This window comes from Rhamphochromis sp. 'chilingali' (assembly GCF_963969265.1).
Source record: "Rhamphochromis sp. 'chilingali' genome assembly, chromosome: 11".
In the NCBI taxonomy this organism is placed as follows: Eukaryota; Metazoa; Chordata; class Actinopteri; order Cichliformes; family Cichlidae; genus Rhamphochromis; species Rhamphochromis sp. 'chilingali'.
Genome location: NC_137938.1, coordinates 11,917,939 through 11,935,804, shown reverse-complemented (window position 1 = coordinate 11,935,804; position 17,866 = coordinate 11,917,939). Strand labels below are relative to the sequence as shown.

Genomic DNA, 17,866 nt, shown 5'->3' with positions numbered 1-17,866 from the left:
GTAAGACGCTTAATAAAATAAAACAAATGGTTTTACATTTGAGTGGGAAAAAAATTTCACTCCATGTAGGAGTGCTTTTCGAAATCTCGCGTTATTTCACTTATGTTCAACTTCTGAGGGGCCGTGCACTAAAGTGGGCCCAGGTTGTGTTAAACTCTGATCCTGTCATCACCTACGCTGACTTTCTCTCCAAATTTAAGAGTGTGTTTAACCCAGGCACCGGGGCAGAGGCCGCTGCTCTCCGTCTCCTCAACTTCAAACAAGGTAGGAGAAGCATGTCTGAATACGCTATCGACTTCTGGATTCTGGCAGAAGAGGCAGGGTGGAATCAGGAGGCGCTACGGAGCACGTTGCTGAACAATATCAGAGAAGAATTAAGGGACGAGCTAATCATGCGTGATCTCCCTGCCTCCTTTAATGAGCTAATGTCCCTGTGCATTAAGGTGGATGAGCGGCTACGGGCTCGCCGGTCGCAGCGGAACTACAACTTCCATGAGGCTGCGGGAGTCTCTGGCACCGGCGCCATGGCGGATGCCGGCCCCTCCCGGACTCACGAGAGCGGGGATGGAGAGGAACCCATGCAGCTGGGCGGCTCCCATCTCACCGCGGCGGAGCGTCAGCGCAGGATTACGGCCGGTGAGTGCCTCTATTGTGGTCACAGGGGACATGTTGTGGCTACCTGCCCTTCGCGGGCAAAAGGGCGCGCCCGCCAGTGATGGTAGGAGTACTGGTGGGCGAGCTGAGCCAGGAAGAAGCTCCTCCCCGTTTAACACTACCGGCCACGCTTTCCATTCACTCTAAGAGCCGCTCCCTATCGGTGTTGATCGACTCTGGGGCGGAACAAAACTTTATTGACTGTCAGTTAGCCCGGCAACTTGGGTTACTATTGGAACCCCTGCCTCATGCCTTACGTGTTACGGCGTTGTCAGGTCAACGCCTTCCAGACATCACTCTGGTGATGGAGCCTGTCGAGCTCACCCTCTCTGGCAATCATTCTGAAGAAATCTGTTTTTTGGTGTTTAAAGCAACTCGCACTCCACTAGTTCTCGGCCATCCTTGGCTACAGCAGCACAACCCTCACATAGATTGGCTAAAGGGGCGTGTCACTGGGTGGGGGGAGGACTGCCACATGACCTGCCTTAAAGCTGCCTCGCCTCCAAGCACTGAAACGCCCTCTCCTGGGGAATTGAAATCAGCTGATTTAACTAATGTGCCCTCTGTTTATCACGACCTAGCTGAGGTGTTTCAAAAGGCCCGCGCCCAGTCACTTCCTCCGCATAGGCCCTATGACTGTGCTATCGAACTGCTCCCGGGAGCTCCTTTACCCACCAGTCGGCTATATAGCATCTCACTTCCAGAACGAGACGCTATGGACAAGTACATCACGGAATCCCTGGCTGCCGGCCTCATTCGGGCCTCCACCTCTCCAGTCGCGGCAGGCTTCTTCTTTGTCGAAAAGAAGGATAAAACCCTCCGGCCATGCATCGACTATCGCGGATTAAACAACATCACAGTAAAAAATAAATACCCTCTGCCGCTCCTCAGTTCGGCCTTCGAGCTCCTCCAGGGGGCTACTGTTTTCACCAAACTGGATTTGCGAAACGCATACCATCTGGTTCGCATCCGTGAGGGCGATGAGTGGAAGACCGCCTTCAACACCCACCTCGGCCACTTCGAGTACCTTGTCATGCCCTTTGGTCTCACTAACGCCCCTGCGGTGTTCCAAGCCCTGGTGAATGACGTGCTCAGAGACTTCATTAACCGTTTTGTTTTTGTCTATCTAGATGACGTCCTGATCTTTTCCAGAAACCAATCCGAGCACGAGACCCATGTCAGACAGGTCCTGCAACGACTCCTCGAAAACCGATTGTTCGTCAAAGGAGAAAAGTGTGAGTTCCACATCTCCACCGTCGCATTCCTGGGGTACATAATCGACCAAGGAAATCTCCGCCCGGACCCTGTGAAGGTAAAAGCCGTTGTTGAGTGGCCGGAACCTCCTAATAGGCACCAACTGCAACGTTTCCTTGGGTTTGCCAACTTTTACCGGCGGTTCATTCGGGACTTCAGCCGAGTTGCCTTGCCGCTGACCCAGCTAACCTCTCCCAAGCTTCCTTTTCAGTTGAACAAAGAAGCTCAGGTAGCTTTCCAAGAACTGAAGAAACGATTCGCCTCAGCCCCCATCCTGATCCAACCCGACCTCATGCAGCCATTTGTGGTCGAGGTCGACGCGTCCGACTCAGGGGTTGGAGCGGTTCTGTCGCAACGAAAGGACGGTAAGCTCCACCCTTGTGCCTTCTTCTCCCGCCGTCTGTCCCCTGCAGAGAGAAACTATGATGTCGGGGATCGGGAACTGCTGGCGATAAAACTAGCCCTGGAGGAGTGGCGGCACTGGTTGGAGGCACGGCTCAGCCTTTCCTCGTCTGGACAGACCACAAGAACCTGGCATACCTGCAATCAGCTAAGAGGCTCAACGCCCGACAGGCCAGGTGGGCCCTGTTTTTCACCCGTTTCCACTTCTCCATCTCTTACAGACCCGGTTCCCAGAATGTCAAACCCGACGCCCTGTCCCGTCAGTTCTCAGTCTCGGAGGACGCCACTGAGCCCGCTCCCGTTCTCCCCGCCACCTGTGTCGTGGGCACCATCTCCTGGGGGATCGAAGCAGCCATTCGGGAGGCTCAGGTGTCGGAACCGGATCCGGGAGGTGGGCCAGCCCAACGGCTCTACGTCCCTCAATCAGTACGTTCTCAAGTACTTCAATGGGCCCACACTGCCCGCTTTACGTGCCACCCAGGGGTCCACCGCACTATCAACTTCCTCCAGCGCTGCTTCTGGTGGCCTTCTCTGACTAAGGACGCTCGGGAGTACGTCTCCGCCTGCGCGACCTGTGCCCTCCTTCCAGGCCCCCTCCGCCCGCCCGGCTTGTGGACGGCTTGCCCGCCTATTCCATCACGCGGATTATGGACTCTCGCCGCCGCGGGCGTGGCTTCCAGTACCTTGTGGACTGGGAGGGCTATGGCATTGAGGACCGGTCCTGGGTTCCGCGGGCCGCTGTCCTGGACGAGCGTATGCTGCGGGCCTTCCATCTGTCTCATCCTGGTAAGCCTGGTGGGTCGCCGGGGGGCTCCCGTTGAGGGGGGGGGGTACTGTCATGGTCCCTGTGCCCCGCTGGTCAATCCTCTATGGGGCAATATGTTTGTGGTTTGTTTGCTCTCTCGCCCTCTCTCTCACTCTCTCTCTCTCTCGCCACGGCGATGCTCACTGCGGGCTCCCGCTGCTGGCCCACACACCTGCTCATCACCACACCGGCCGCTGATCCCAGCTGATTACTGCACTACTTAGATGGCGAGTCTGCACTAGTCTTCGCTGGATCGTTGAGCTATCAGTGTCAGTTAGACTTGTGTTTCTGCTAACCTGTACCTTGAGAATTTCTTATAATTATCCTGCTAACCAGACGTTTTGTGTGTAGATCATTTTTGGAACCCGATGCGGAGAGGAGTGATTGAGGGGGAACGTTTTTGTACAGAAAGTGTGGAACACCCTTCTCCCAACCCTGTTTCCCACGGACCCTGGCGACCCGGACCCGTTTCCCCTGCACGTTGTATATAGCCACTTGGTGTATTGTGTTCACTGTAAATAAACGCACTGTCCTTCGCTTAAAGGAAAACCCTGGCCTGCGCCTGAGTCTCTTTCGGAAACCTTATCAGTATTTATCAAATGTGAAGCGTAGTTTGGATCTTCTTTTGCTGCTGGTTCAGTTAATTTTGAATTTTGATTGGAGAGTGATGAAACCTGGAGCTTCAGAATCTGTGAGCTGTCTTTCAGAAAGCAATGGAGCAATCTCAGAGGACAAAGAGCTCAGAAAGTTGTTGAACATTTTAGTTTCGTTTCACAGTAAAATGAGTCAGAGCATCATCAGGACTTAATATTGTACTCTGATTCTTTTGAGAATAAAACACTTGAGGAAGAGCACTACGATTGCGATGAACATGCTAAAGATTATGTTATCATGAAATTTCTGTTGACTAAAGGACTGATGAAACTTTGTGCTATGGCCAGCAAAGAGCACCAGGTTGGGGTGTCACTTTGAACGAGCTGGGTGTGGGATATGGGGGTAATGCGCAAGCTTATTTATCTTTGGTTAAAAAGTCCCCGAAAATGCAGACAGTCTATGCAAATTCTAACTGATTTCAGCATTCATGGTTTCTGTCAGGCAATATCTTCCTTAAAGTTTTGCAAGGAAACCAAGGTCTCTCATTGAAATTAGCACGTAGAAAGCAACTGAATTGAGACAAGTTTTGCTTTACACAAGCCCAGTTCTACTGAATAATATACCAAGCCAAATGTATAGATACTTTATACTGTTATCTGTATCTACAAGAATTCATCTAAGTCCTGATTTGTATATTGATAACTGACTGTGATTATGCAGAGGATGTTTTGAAGCAGTTTGTGAAAGATTTTGCTTTGATTTATGGTCTTGACTTTGTTGGTTATAATATACATTCTTTAATACACCTAGCTCAAGATGTACGGAAGTTTGGCCCTTTAGACAGCATTTCCTGCTTCCCATTCCCACCAACCTTCCTTGGTGGAATTTATTTGGATTCTGGAAGCAGATTGGGAAAGGGAAGCGGAAAAGGAGGTAATTGTGTTGAAAACACCTTAAAAGCAAAAATTAGAAACCTTCCTTGGTGGAATTTATTTGGATTCTGGAAGCAGATTGGGAAAGGGAAGCGGAAAAGGAGGTAATTGTGTTGAAAACACCTTAAAAGCAAAAATTTATTGAGATTATAAGAAAAAAAAAAACCTGACAGTTTCTTTAGCAGACACTTGCCTTGCTGCTCATCAGGTTCAGATATGATTTCAAAATAGCGCTTTATAATTTGTTGACTTTTAAAAATCTGTTTTAGACTTTTTTTTGATGCCATTATATACATTAATGTTTTTAGTTTGTAGGACTAACCAGTACCCTAAATTATGTGTTTGGATTATTATTTATTTGTGTGTGTATGTTTGTTGTATTTTGTTTGTTTGTTTGTTTTAAGGCCAGTGATCCCGTCGAGCTCTGATGAGGATTGGGACAACACTGCGGAACAGCCAGAGACCTCACCACCATCAGCAATGGAGAATAGACATTCAAGTGAAACTCACTTCCTGAACATCACTCATCCATTTGTTCAGCCGCTACAACCCTCAACTCCTTCACCTGTGGTTTCACAACCAGTTCCAAGACAACTTCTACAAGCCACCAATACGAGCATGTTTGTACGTGTTCTAACCCTCCTGGAAGACATTAAGGACACTCAGAGGGTCCACAGTCGAATGCTACAGTCTCTCCTTACACAACGTGATGGACCAGTTGCTGCAGTATTACCCGAGGGTGCTGTATTTCCCATCCGGACAGTAGCAGATGTGGCAGCACTGGAGCAAAAACTGGCAGACCCTGTCTTCCTAAAAGAAGTGGTAAATAATAATGATGTAATAACAATATTCAATGATTAATGCCTCAATCAGTCTGTGTTTCATGCTAGCAGTTATGATCAAGGAAAGTTGCTGTTTGTTCGAACATGGTCAGTGCAATGAAGGAGTGGAAGGAGAGCTGAACAAAAGTTGCTATTTTTGTTAATAAAATAACTTCTCCAAACATTACCTAGTTATAAGTTGTGCCATGCCAAACCCAAAACTTAAGAAATTACTTTTGGTGAATCATTTAGCTCTTTGCATTCACATCAGACAGTGTTTGACTTTGACACCTAACTCTTTCTCAGTCAATTAGCATCAATATTATAGAGCCTAATTACTGTGTAGCTGTGCTTGCTTTCTTTTAGGTGTGACTGATGGTACTACTGTCAGTAAAATTATTGTCCTTGCGTGTCCTAAGGTTGCTGTTGTGGCAGAGATCAGAGGGAGCACTGTTGATGAAGCCACAAGAAGAATGATGGCCTTCATTATGGACAATGCTCTTTCCAGGCAATATAACTTCGTTGGGTGCCATGGAAAGCGGGAATTTCGAGGGCTTAAAGTTTTTGAAGTGCTATATGGTAAGTTCATTAGTTGTAAGATATTTTGTTGATGTTTGAATAACGGATGCTCACTACAGCTGCAGTCATTCAGAAACAACTTTTCTCTCCACCATTGTGAGCGGCTAGCTTCGCAATAACAGAAGTTTGACTTGATTGACGCGGGAATGTTCCCAGTTAGCCTAGCGGTCAGCAAGGAGGCTTCAGCGGTGCATTATGGGATCTGTAGTTTGTATATTATTAGCGCCTCATATCGCCGGGCCATGCATAACAATAATAGTACATCTATATAAAATGATCTTGCGGGCCGGATATAAATGTATGCCGGGCCGGATGTGGCCCGCAGGCCTTGACTTTGACACGTGGTTTAGATAGACTGTACAAATTGTGGAGATGAAACCATCAGCTCATGTTGTTCTGGAGGTTGGTGGCTGCTGGCAGGAATGACCACGTTTCTTTCTGGCTTGTAGCATACTTGAAGTCTCTCACTAAACAGTTTTTTGGTTGCTCACAGAATGTGAATAAGCTCCAGGAACTCCAGAGCCAGCCTCTATTTTTTCCAGTGTAATTAGTAACACACTGATTTATCTGATGGCCCTATTTTTGATTTACATGAAAATAGGGCTGCCACAAACGATTATTTTGATAGTCGACTAGTCACCGATTATTTTTGCGATTATTCGACTAATCAGATTATCATCCATTGGACGTAAAACTACAGCTTATTGCACCAGCAGCATCTGCTCTTATATAACTATCATTAGCTTACAGCTTTAAGTGTTTAAGGTCTGTGCTAACTAAAAATAAAGACAAGATGATAGTTTATTAAATTTTAATGAAATTTGCAGATTGTTTCGGTGAAGTTTAATAAACTCCTTGCTATCTAAAATATAACAGGACACCGGAGTATATTCTGGAGCATCTCACACTTCTGATAATCAGTTGTCTGCTTGACGTTTATTCAGCTGTGTAAAAACTATAACTTTAATCTCAGACAAACTGATTTACTCAGGAACAAATAAAATACTAAAAAAAAAAGCCAAACAATAACATTTTAAGTTATCTAAGTGACTCATATATATTTAACCTGAGTAGCGAAAGACAGCGGTGGGTTTGAAAACGATTTGCGGGGAGTCCGGTGTTCTCACGGCGCTAGTGAGCCTAGCCCCCGGCTCGCTAACGAGCTAGTGGGTAACAGATGTCTCCGAAAACGTCGGAGCGCTTTTGAAAATATGTGGTGTCCTGATAAACTGAGCAGATATTTGAGGTTTACACAGCTACATTCTCGCCTGAAAATATGTTAAACGTTTATTTTGTGACCCAGAAAGAATAATAAGAGTAACATTAAAACTAACTAGCTGCCGCCATTGTTGGAAACTGCGCTGGGCCGCGCTATGAATTCTGGGACACAGCTGCTTCTTCTTCTTCTTCGGGGTTTAACGGTAGCTGGCATCCTTGTACATGCAATGCTGCCATCTTCTGTTTCAGTCCGTTATTACACTCTTAAATCCTGCCACTTATTCCTGCGTCTTTTGTGATCTTACAAAGCTTCAAACGACGCGTCGACTATTAAATCAGTCGTCGACGATTTTGATAGTCGACGTAATCGTGACTAGTCGACAAATCGTGGCAGCCCTACATGAAAATTATTGGCGCCCGCCTGGCACACACCTCAAGAAGTGGAATCTGTTTTCTCCTTGGTAGATGTAGCCCTTGTTACATTTTACTATTTTGTTTTGTGTTCATTATGAGGTGCTGTACCATGCAAAAAACTGGTTAACCACTTGCCTGTTCTAAGCTCTGTGCCAATCACTGAGACAGCCCACAACACCAGTTATCATTGTAACTATGTAGACATCTTTTAAACATTTGTCTTAAATGTTTTAAGGTAAAATGTTTCACATTAATTTAATTTTTGAGTGCCTACTTGGTAAATCATTTTGTAAATAGCTTTTCTGTTTCCATGAATACTCATGGTCTTCAAAGAGTTCAATGTAGGAGGTCAAACAACTTGAACAGCACAACCTCCAAAACAACTTCAGTACTATCACAAATCTGATTTTGTTTGTGAAAATGCACTAATTTTTTATTTTTTTTTATTTCTTTCAGGACCAATGGATTGGTGAATGAGTGAGAAGCTGTGGTTTGCTGCATTTGTTTTTCCTTTAAACTGTATAACATTTATTTGTTATTGTTTTGTGTATACTGTGGACATTTTTGTCAACTTGTTCTCCAAACAAAAAATGTATTATATAAAAAAGCATACTGTTTTAAAATTTCATAGTAATCAGTATTAATAAAAAAGATAAACTGGCTTTGTTGTACAGGTGATTTAAATTATAGCTTACTTACATTATCCAAAATTCCATCTGGGCAAACACACTTGGGGCCACCATGGAAACTGACGACAAAAATAGCTGGGTCTCAGGTTGGTAACCCAAGTGGGCCCCAAGTATCAGACCTGCTTCTATCCATCTGGGCCCCATACTCATTTATTGTCTGGGGCTGATTTGGGACCCATCATTAACCCATCTGGGAAAACACATTTGGTGCCATCATGGAAACTGAGGACAAAAGTAGCTGGGTGCCAGGTGGGTAACCCAAGTGGGCCCCAACCATCAGACCCGCTTCTACCCATCTGGGCCCCATACTCATTTGTTGGCTGGGCCTGATTTGGGGCCCATCCGGGTCCCATCAATAATCCATCTGGGCAAACACATTTGGGGCCACCATGGAAACTGAGGACAAAATTAGCTGGGTCCTAGGTGGGTAACCCAAGTGGGCCCCAAATATCAGATCTGCTTCTACCCATCTGGGCCCCACATATTTTTTTTGACTGGGCCTGATTTGGGGCTTATCTGGGACCCAGCATAAACCCATCTAGGAAAACACATTTGGGGCCACCATGGAAACTGAGGACAAAATTAGCTGGACCCCAGTTGGGTTTCCCAAGTGGGCCCCAAATATTAGCCCTGCTGCTCCCTATTTGGGCCCCACATATGTGTGTTGACTGGGCAGCTTTTTCATTGAGTTCAAGAAAAAATGAAGTCCCTGTTTGTGCTTCTGACAAATTTCCTACTAAGAACCTCAGATATATAACTGAATGTCATCTGCATAGCAGTAATAAAATAATTCCTTAAAGGTGCTCAAAATGTGCTACAGAGTGAATAGAAGGCCCCAAAACAGAATCTTGTGGCACACTGTATGTAAGAGAAGTGGCAAAGGAGCTGTACTTAGAAACAGCCACAGAAAAGCATCATTCAGGTAGAAATGATGCAAAGGAGAACCAGACACCCACCCAATATCTGAGCCTCTTCAGCAAAATATGAACAATATCAAAAGCAGAGGTAAGGTCTAACATCAGCAAAACGAAACATTCTCCTGCATCACTTTACAACAAAATGCCACTGGACACACTAAGAAGAGCAGTTTCTGTAGAATGAACCAGTAATGTGTTGATCATAGTGAGCACTCAAAGACCAATAGACTGAAACAGGAGAGAGAAGAGGAGGAATCTTTCAGTGAGTCAACCAATTTTACCATCTTCAGTAAAGAAACGGGTGAAAACTTTCTGAAATAGCACGCCGAGCTGATGCAGGAACACACAATGAAGATGCTGATGGACAAGTATTATTTCACGTCATGTGAAAAAATAGGGACAGCAGGTGGAGCAAGAGTAACAATATTACTAATAGTGTTAAATAACACCTTACGATTACCTCTGCTCTTTGTAACAAGGTTTGAAAAAGACAAAATCGTTTATGAGGCTATTTCTCATTTTTGTCTGGACATATAAATGGCATTTAAACATCACAAATCATTATTTTAGGTAGGCATCCTAAACTCATATTGTTACACTTTCAAAATAAGAGTTACAATCTGCCTTTCTGGGATCAAATTCAACATCAGTGGTTTCCAAATTGTGTGCTGGGATTTTGTATCTAAATAGTTAGTTTGTTGTGTCAACATATTGTGTGCAATAATACTAAAATCTATACTCCAAAAATACTTCAGTCAAAAACAAGCAAAAAAAAAAAAAAAAAACACAAACAAAAAAAACACACCAAAAATATATCAGTCACAGGGTAAGTCATTCTATTTGCACAAGATTTGCACATGGATGGTGGGCGTTACCAGAGGTGACACATCAAAAGGCCTTGAGGAGGACAGTAATATTTGTGTAGAAGACCAACAGAGAGGAAAACAAATCTCTCTATAGACAGTTTAAAGAGAGCCACCCGTCTTAAAGCTTTAGATGCATCAGGGATGTCAACAGTGCTAACCCTGAGGGTGTTATCTGTCAGGAGAAGTTTCCTAATGTTAACACTGTGGCAAGCATGATTAAAAGACTGTGGGAAACCAAAGATCCTGGCCTAAAAGAAGCTTCAAACGAGAGCTGGAGCTGAACCAGAAGCAGCTGTGTTGAGAGAAAGTATCTGCTAATGTGGTGGAGGTAAGCAGCCCATGGTGCAAAGCAGAAGAAAGCTGACACAATAGCAACAACACTTACAAGAAGACTGCTAGGTCAAGATGTCACTATGAAATTAACATAAAATGAGCAATGAAAAACATATGACGTTTAAAAAATTAAATAGAGCATGCTTGTTCTCAATGACTTTCAAAAATCACATGTGGTAACAATTCTCATACAAAAACTTTCAGCACGCTGCGCTGGAGCTCTCACTTTGTCAGCCAAGGCAATCACCCGTGTATTTTCACAGCGGAACACTGAACTCAGTTTACTGTCACCTAATGCAATATGCCACAAAAAGTGCGAATAAAATAATGGGCTTATCTTTTTAATCACGTCAAAAACTTCACACTTTGGGGTTTCTTTTTTAGGAAAAGAGTAAAAGTGAGCTGTTATTGGTAAGTGTAATTAGATGGCAGCTGTGCTAATGTCACAACAAGGACGAAGCAAGTAAACAACTGGCAAATATTTTTAGATTTTAAATACCATACCTATTCTCTTTAAAATGTTATCGTCTTGAAATGTTCGATAACTTACTTTAACGCAAACTCCTCGTTTGCTCCCATTTGATCTGGAAATTGTTTCGCACCAGTCCAGCAGAGGGCGCCTGCTCCAAAATACCGGAAGTGATTGGCCATTTCCGTCCAATCAGTAGGTTTTTATTTTTGCCAATAAGGGAAGACAAAAAGAAAAATAAGTCTGGATTTTGCAGTTTTACATTAAAATTTATTCGTTTTTACTCATGGTCAAATGTATTATAGTGCGAACAAGATATCTTATTCTTTTAACAAGGGGAAACAGGCCATCTCTTAAATATTTTAGAAGATGTGACAGGGAATACTAAACTGGCAGTAAACCCATAGTGAAGACATTGGCTTACTATATCCTACAACACTAGGTTTTTAAGGGGATTTTGTATTGGACAAGCAGTTTTTTTTGGTCCCCAAACAACACATCTTAATTGTTGTTCTATCCACATATGATACAATGATATGCTAGACATAAATGTACTAAAGTATAGATTGTCTCTTTTCCCTGGCTGTCTCCACTTCTCATTTGATTTAACCTAGATATCAAAGAAGACCTGGATATTTTAAGGCACTAGAGTATTTAACTGTAACCCTTCATTATCTGGGCAAAGAAATTTGCCACTTAACCCATAAGTGTGTCTAACTGAGAGCCTCCCAGCAACCTTAACCTTCATATTCTCTTGGTAACCTTGGTGATGATTGTACTAATAACTCTGATGCACAATTAAATGCTTAAAAGCACCATGGATGTTTTGAATTTAGGTTGATAGAATGACTCAATATTAAGTATCACAGAATGTACTGCACTAGCACATATACCAATACAAGAGCATACATACAATCTCGCAAATGAATTACTTCATTTGTGAGATTTTAATTTATAATACTCTTTGCATACACTTTGTAAACCATCCCACCTGCCATGTCTGACTCCGACCTTTAACTGCATCCCAATCCAAAAGCAAGTTTTACCCTTCAAGCAACCCTTTGAAGGAGCACATACCCGGGAGCTTGTGCTTACTTTCCAAAAGTATCTAAAGGCATTTCATGTGTCTTGCCTTATATAATATTTACTGTGTGAAAAGAAAATATATCCAAAGTATTTAAATTGAGGAGAAGGAGAGCAAATCAAAAAAGGTCTCTTGAGGAGGACTTTTTTTTTCCACCCCGCTTTTATTTTTTGCGCTGCTTGTTTTTAAAAGTGTCTTCAGTCATTCACAGTTTCTCCATAACCCCAGATGGGGAAAACATCCTTCATTCACACTTCATGAAGTGCGACATATTCTAACTGCACACTAATCCATTTTCTACTCTCCACTTTACCCTTAACAACTAATCAGCGGCTCTATTTTCCTCCAGCTGAGTTCCTGGAGAATTTTGATTGCCCTGCCCTTTGGTGAGTTTAACCTTGACATTAGTTACAAAATGATGAAACGTTAATGAATATGGATAAAAACTAGATGTAAATGTGTGAAGTATAAAGAAAACGTGTGAGGAAATAAGTCATTGTCACTTTGACAGTGAAATGGGAAGAGGGGGACAGCAACCAGAGCCTGTCTGTTTGTCCCTGGAGAGAGTGAGAACAGTTAGACTTTCACTATTTCTTAGATAAACCACCAACTGCTCCACTAATTACCTTTTCCCCTAATTTCTCTTCGGTTAAACTTTTCTCATCTTTATTTTTTCTCAGTTTTGTTAGTCTCCTTGTCTTTCTTCATGTCTGATTTATTATCAAATGGGAATACTACACATCAACTCACCTCACAAAAAATACTTGAAGTGTAGACGTAACTGAACAAATAAACATAATTTTTTGGTATGTAGTTAACTTTTAAAAGAAAAAAATGTTTATCTGAGTCATCAAGGCTGAAAAGACTAAAAACAGCAGACATTTATGGTATTTTTTTCATGTATAGGGTTCTCACAACTGCATCAAGAGTATATTAATAAGCCTAAATCCATCATTGCTTAGACAAAATGACTTTCCAACATAATATTATGCTAATACTTACCTTTTATGTTTATTTCATAGCTTCTAAGCATACAGTAAAGAAAAAAGAAGAAATATGGTAAACTGAAGATACTTTTTTTTTTTTTTTCAAATTCAAATTCAAATTTTATTTGTCACACACACACAACCATACACAATACGACATGGGGGTGAAATGCTTGTAGCTGTACAATGCCCGACCATTAAATGACAGAAGAAAAGTTTTACAATATTTACAATTTACAGTTTACTACAAAATTTACAAATTAACTTAGGAATTTACAGTAAAGAATGTGCAAATAGCAGAAGAGATTATAAAGATTATAAATTATAGGAATTATAGGATTATAGGAAATGTGTGGTGGTGCGTGTGGTGATGTGTGTGAGAGTCCAGTCTTATAGTGACGTGTGTGGGAGAGTCCAGTCCTACACCTGGTTCAGGGCCCGAATAGCCTGGGGGAAGAAGCTCCTCCTCATTCTCTCTGTTTTGGCCTTAAGGGAGCGGAAGCGCTTCCCAGACCTCAACAGTGAGAAGAGTCCATTGTTGGGATGGGAGAGGTCCATCATAATCTTCCTAGCTTTGGACTTGCACCGCTTGGTGTAGATGGACAGCAGGTCAGGGAGCTCTGATTGAATGATGCGTTCGGCTGAGCGCACCACTCTTTGCAGATCTCGTCTGTCCTGCTTGGTGCTGTTCCCAAACCAGGTGCAGATGTTTGCCATCAGGACGCTCTTGATGGTGCAGGAGTAGAAGTTCTTGAGCACCTTCAGTGGCAGTTGGAAGTCTCTAAGTCTTCTGAGGAAGAAGAGACGCTGACGGGCTTTCTTAACCAGGGAGTTGATGTGTCAGGACCATGACAGGTCCTGAGTGATGTGGACACCCAGGTATCGGAAACTGTCCACTCTCTCCACTGGCGTGCCACTGATGATGAGGGATTTGTAATTCCTCGCCTGCTTTGTAGTGAAGTCCACGATCAGCTCCTTAGTCTTGCTGATGTTTAGGAGGAGGTTATTTCTGTCACATTCCTGAAATATTCTTTATATAAAAATAAAATAAAGAAGACAAACCTATCAGAAGGCCAGGCACAGATCTATTTAATGAAGCACAAAAATTCACTTTTTGTTTGTACGTATTGAGATGTTCACAGAAAGGAGACACACTGTAGCTATAAGGATTTATAGCTTATAGACAGAGATTATAAAGACTGTCAGGCTTTACAAATATTTGCTGCTCAGTTTCATCCATTAGTTGAACTATTCAGTGTGATTTGTACCCAAACTATGAAACGTTGGCATCTAAGTTGTGTATACCACAAGTTTTGTTTTTTTCACAGATTATGTTCTATCCTTTATTTATTTATTTTTTAATGACCTCCATTTATTCCCATGTGGCCAGTCTGAGACCACATTCAATGCATCTTCACTGAGCTACAGCATAACTATATTTGAATTGAAAATTAGCATCAACATCAAAACCATTAAAGTGGATAAAGGGTCTTCCGTTAGTAATATTTTCCACATTAAAGGTTGGACAAAATGTAAAAGTGCTGTAATAATGGCTTCGGTATCATTTGAAATTAATGGCATGTTAATGCGCCCTTCAAGTCTGCATTTTTCAGTCTGTTTAGTACAGTTTGTGTTTGTAACCTGCACTGATTGATGGATTTATCATCCTCTTGGGAGGAGGTGCAGCTAGCTATTAATGCAACTTTTACATTCTCTATCATTGCCACACAGTTCACAAGACGAACAGTTTACTATTAACACAGCCTATAGATTTGAATTCATTAACTCCAATATGGATCTCTATAAAGTCTGGCTATGTAGCATACAGTTAAGATGGTGTTGCTGAAAGATCAAGGCTTGTGGCTGGAAAATTCAAACTACAGTGCTAAAAAGATCTTGTCTGCGGGTTCTTCACTACTTTTCTACGACATTTCACTGTTATTTAATCTATTTTAAATACAATCAACTTCAGATCTTAATAAACATTTCTCAGAATCTTGTGAATTAAATTGCCCGCCACTGAAATGTATTCATATTTCTTTCATTTCTCACAGACGTGACACAAGTATTGCTGTATGAAACTGATGGAATGGTGCAAACCAGGTGTTTTCATATATTTCTGTTTTTCCCACCATTAGCTCTGGACACTTTATTTTCAATGCTAGATTGACAGTTGTGACTAATGTCCCAGCAGCAAATGATTTTGCCAACCGACAACAAGGGATCACAGAGAGTTTTGCATTAGAAAAAATATCACTAAACCAAGGGTCTCTGAGACACGTTGTTCGTGTCATTTCTACTGTCAGGGAATAACCTCCAAAACAGCATATAAACCCTATTGAACAACAGAACCTCTGAGCATTATTGTCCAGGTGTCCTCTGGGATGAAAATAAGCTTTAGCGATAATAAATTAGTGTGCTAGCAGAGCTCAGTTCAGTTGTGTGATCCTCACATGTCTTTGTGTAAGCCTCCATTATTATCAGCCTTCAGTAGGAGGACACTGCTCAGATGAGCTCTTCGTTTTCTTGTTTGTGATGTTTGCTGCAGGTATTAGACCAGGTAAAGATGAGCTGTACTGCAGTATATTGAATTAGCCATTTCTAACTTTTCCAGAACGGAGCACAATCCTTCAATGATTATTCACTCAGGGACAAGACTGCGTCATCAAAATAGGATTTTAGCCTTTGTGATCAAAATAATACTGATAATAACTGGCTGTTTTTATTGGTGTCTTTCACAGTGTCCGAGGACACACTATAATTCATCACACCAGAATTATTTCTGGTGTGATGAATTTAAATAATTTATGAATTAAATTTTATGAATTTAAGCACCTAGACTTAAAATGAAATTGATTATGATGTAACCGGATTATATTTGAATTAAAGCTTTGCTCGTGTACAGCTCATTTGAGCGGTGTTTTACAGCATCCAGTAAGTTATAGAGGGCTGATTATTAGTGACAGGACTACGATGCTGTGCTGCAGAATGCTGGGGCTCCCATGTTGCCGAGCATATTGCATTGCATTGCAAACAAGTCTGTTAAACCTGGGATTTAAAAAAAAAAAAGGGGGGGGGGGCTGTATCTGGTACAGCCCCCCCCCCCCCCCCCCCCTGAAGTCTATGAATAAGCAGCATCATGTGGGTTCATTATATCAATAGATAACAACATCTATTTAGAGGTTCCTTTATACATTAAGGAATTTCAACGCATGGGCATAAGAGAAATGGCACTTTCACCAAACAGGTGGACGATCGTTTTAATATGTCCTTATTAAAATGGATATATAAAGAATACGTGAATCAAGAAGTGTGACAGAAAAGTAACACGTGCGCACACAGTTTTACATGTCCTAAAATACTGCAAAGCAGGATGTGTTAATGAACGAGGTCTGTAATTAAAGCCTTGTGATCTGACACGGCTGCTTACGTTATGCTGAGACACATGACAGCCAGGCTGAGATGTGAGGCTGAGTTCAGAAAAACTTTAGGCCTCGTGATAGTTTTAAACAGGAGCTGAAGCACAGGAGTTTAAGTCAGATCATGACTTGTCATTATTCTAGCCAATTAATCTTACTACTTAAATACTTGTTTTCATTTCTTCATCATTTGCTCTTCTTTTTTGTAATGTAGGCGTCCATAATGCCAAAAGCTGAATACCAAATATAATTGTTTCCATAAGAAGTAATTAGATGAGACAGTGGCAGTATACTGCAATCATTATTTTCATTGTGTGTCTATAATTTATTTTAAGCACAATTATTATAAGTAACCTGAAGTATATATAATTTTGCAGTTAAACTCCATGCCATACCCAGATTTCCAGATATTAAAAGCTGTGCTCTCTTATCACTAAGAGTCAGAATTTTGATGAGCCTTTCCATATTTTATATTATCTTTTAATCTATTTCCTTGTAGTGAGCTGGGCGGGAATGAAAATTAAGCAATTAAAGGACGTTGACTGCTGTCATAAAAACTATTTTCCAGTGACACTTGAGGATGACCTGGATCTGTGCCAGGAAAATTTCATCATCCAGCAGGCAATTTGCCTGTCACTCCTTCAGTGTCCCAACACTGCGGGCTGTTTTCACCCCAGCTACTGAAATATCGTCTCAGACCCGCTTATATTCCACAATATGCTTTATTTCTTTATCTCTGTCTGTTTTTTATGTCATGTCATTTTGATCAAGTCAGAGGTGGCTGTGATAGGCAGACATTCTTCTACCATTTACACAATTAGCATATCTGCTGTTATGTACAACTCTTGTATAGGTCAGCAAGACTGATTAGGTTGTTGCATTATAATATTACTAAAAACTGCAGGTATATTAACAAAGTAGCTTCAAACGTTTTCATTTCAAAATGATGCTAATGAGAGCAGTAAGAGCTGATCAAAGCAATGAAGCTGCAGATGAAAGATAAAACAGTTAGTTGAAGCTGCAAAAGGGCACAATAGAACTGGGGGAGATGCAAAGTGGAAAACTCACTGCACGTATACGTTTACAGATGGATGACTACTTGTCTCCTGCCAAAGAAATCAATATTTAATTCCCTTCGCAGTTTTAATTTTCGATCTAAAATGCTGATACTGCCGACTGTCAGAGTGACTATCGAGACAAACCTCTTGAATTTCTGTTTCTACAAGTGGACAGGAACAAGGGGAGGATCACTGGCAGTCTGTTCCAGAGCAACAGTTAAAGCTCGTTACTGCAAAAACTGCTTGCAATTTACTCAAGAACAGATTGTCTGCCATTTGTTGTCGGTGTAAGCTGTTTGTTGACAGATGCCCTCCAATGCATGTCTGCCAATTTAAAAAAACAAAAAAAGAAAAGAAAGGGAAAATGTGTGC

General features: G+C 42.0%; 1 protein-coding gene across 2 annotated transcripts in view; it reads right to left on the bottom strand.

Annotated features, from left to right (window-relative positions):
- adcy2a (adenylate cyclase 2a) overlaps nucleotides 1–11,099 on the bottom strand; it is a 75,106-nt gene extending 64,007 nt beyond the window's left edge. The window contains exon 1 of one of the 2 annotated variants that reach the window (XM_080895547.1): nucleotides 11,029–11,099. Coding sequence is in view for 1 of the 2 variants with exons in the window: in XM_080895546.1 (XP_080751672.1) it covers nucleotides 11,029–11,057 (29 nt within the window). In the remaining variant the exon portion in view is untranslated. The remainder of the gene's footprint in view (nucleotides 1–11,028) is intronic. The other variant, XM_080895546.1, reaches the window with a different exon arrangement.
- Nucleotides 11,100–17,866: the final 6,767 nt, after the last annotated feature.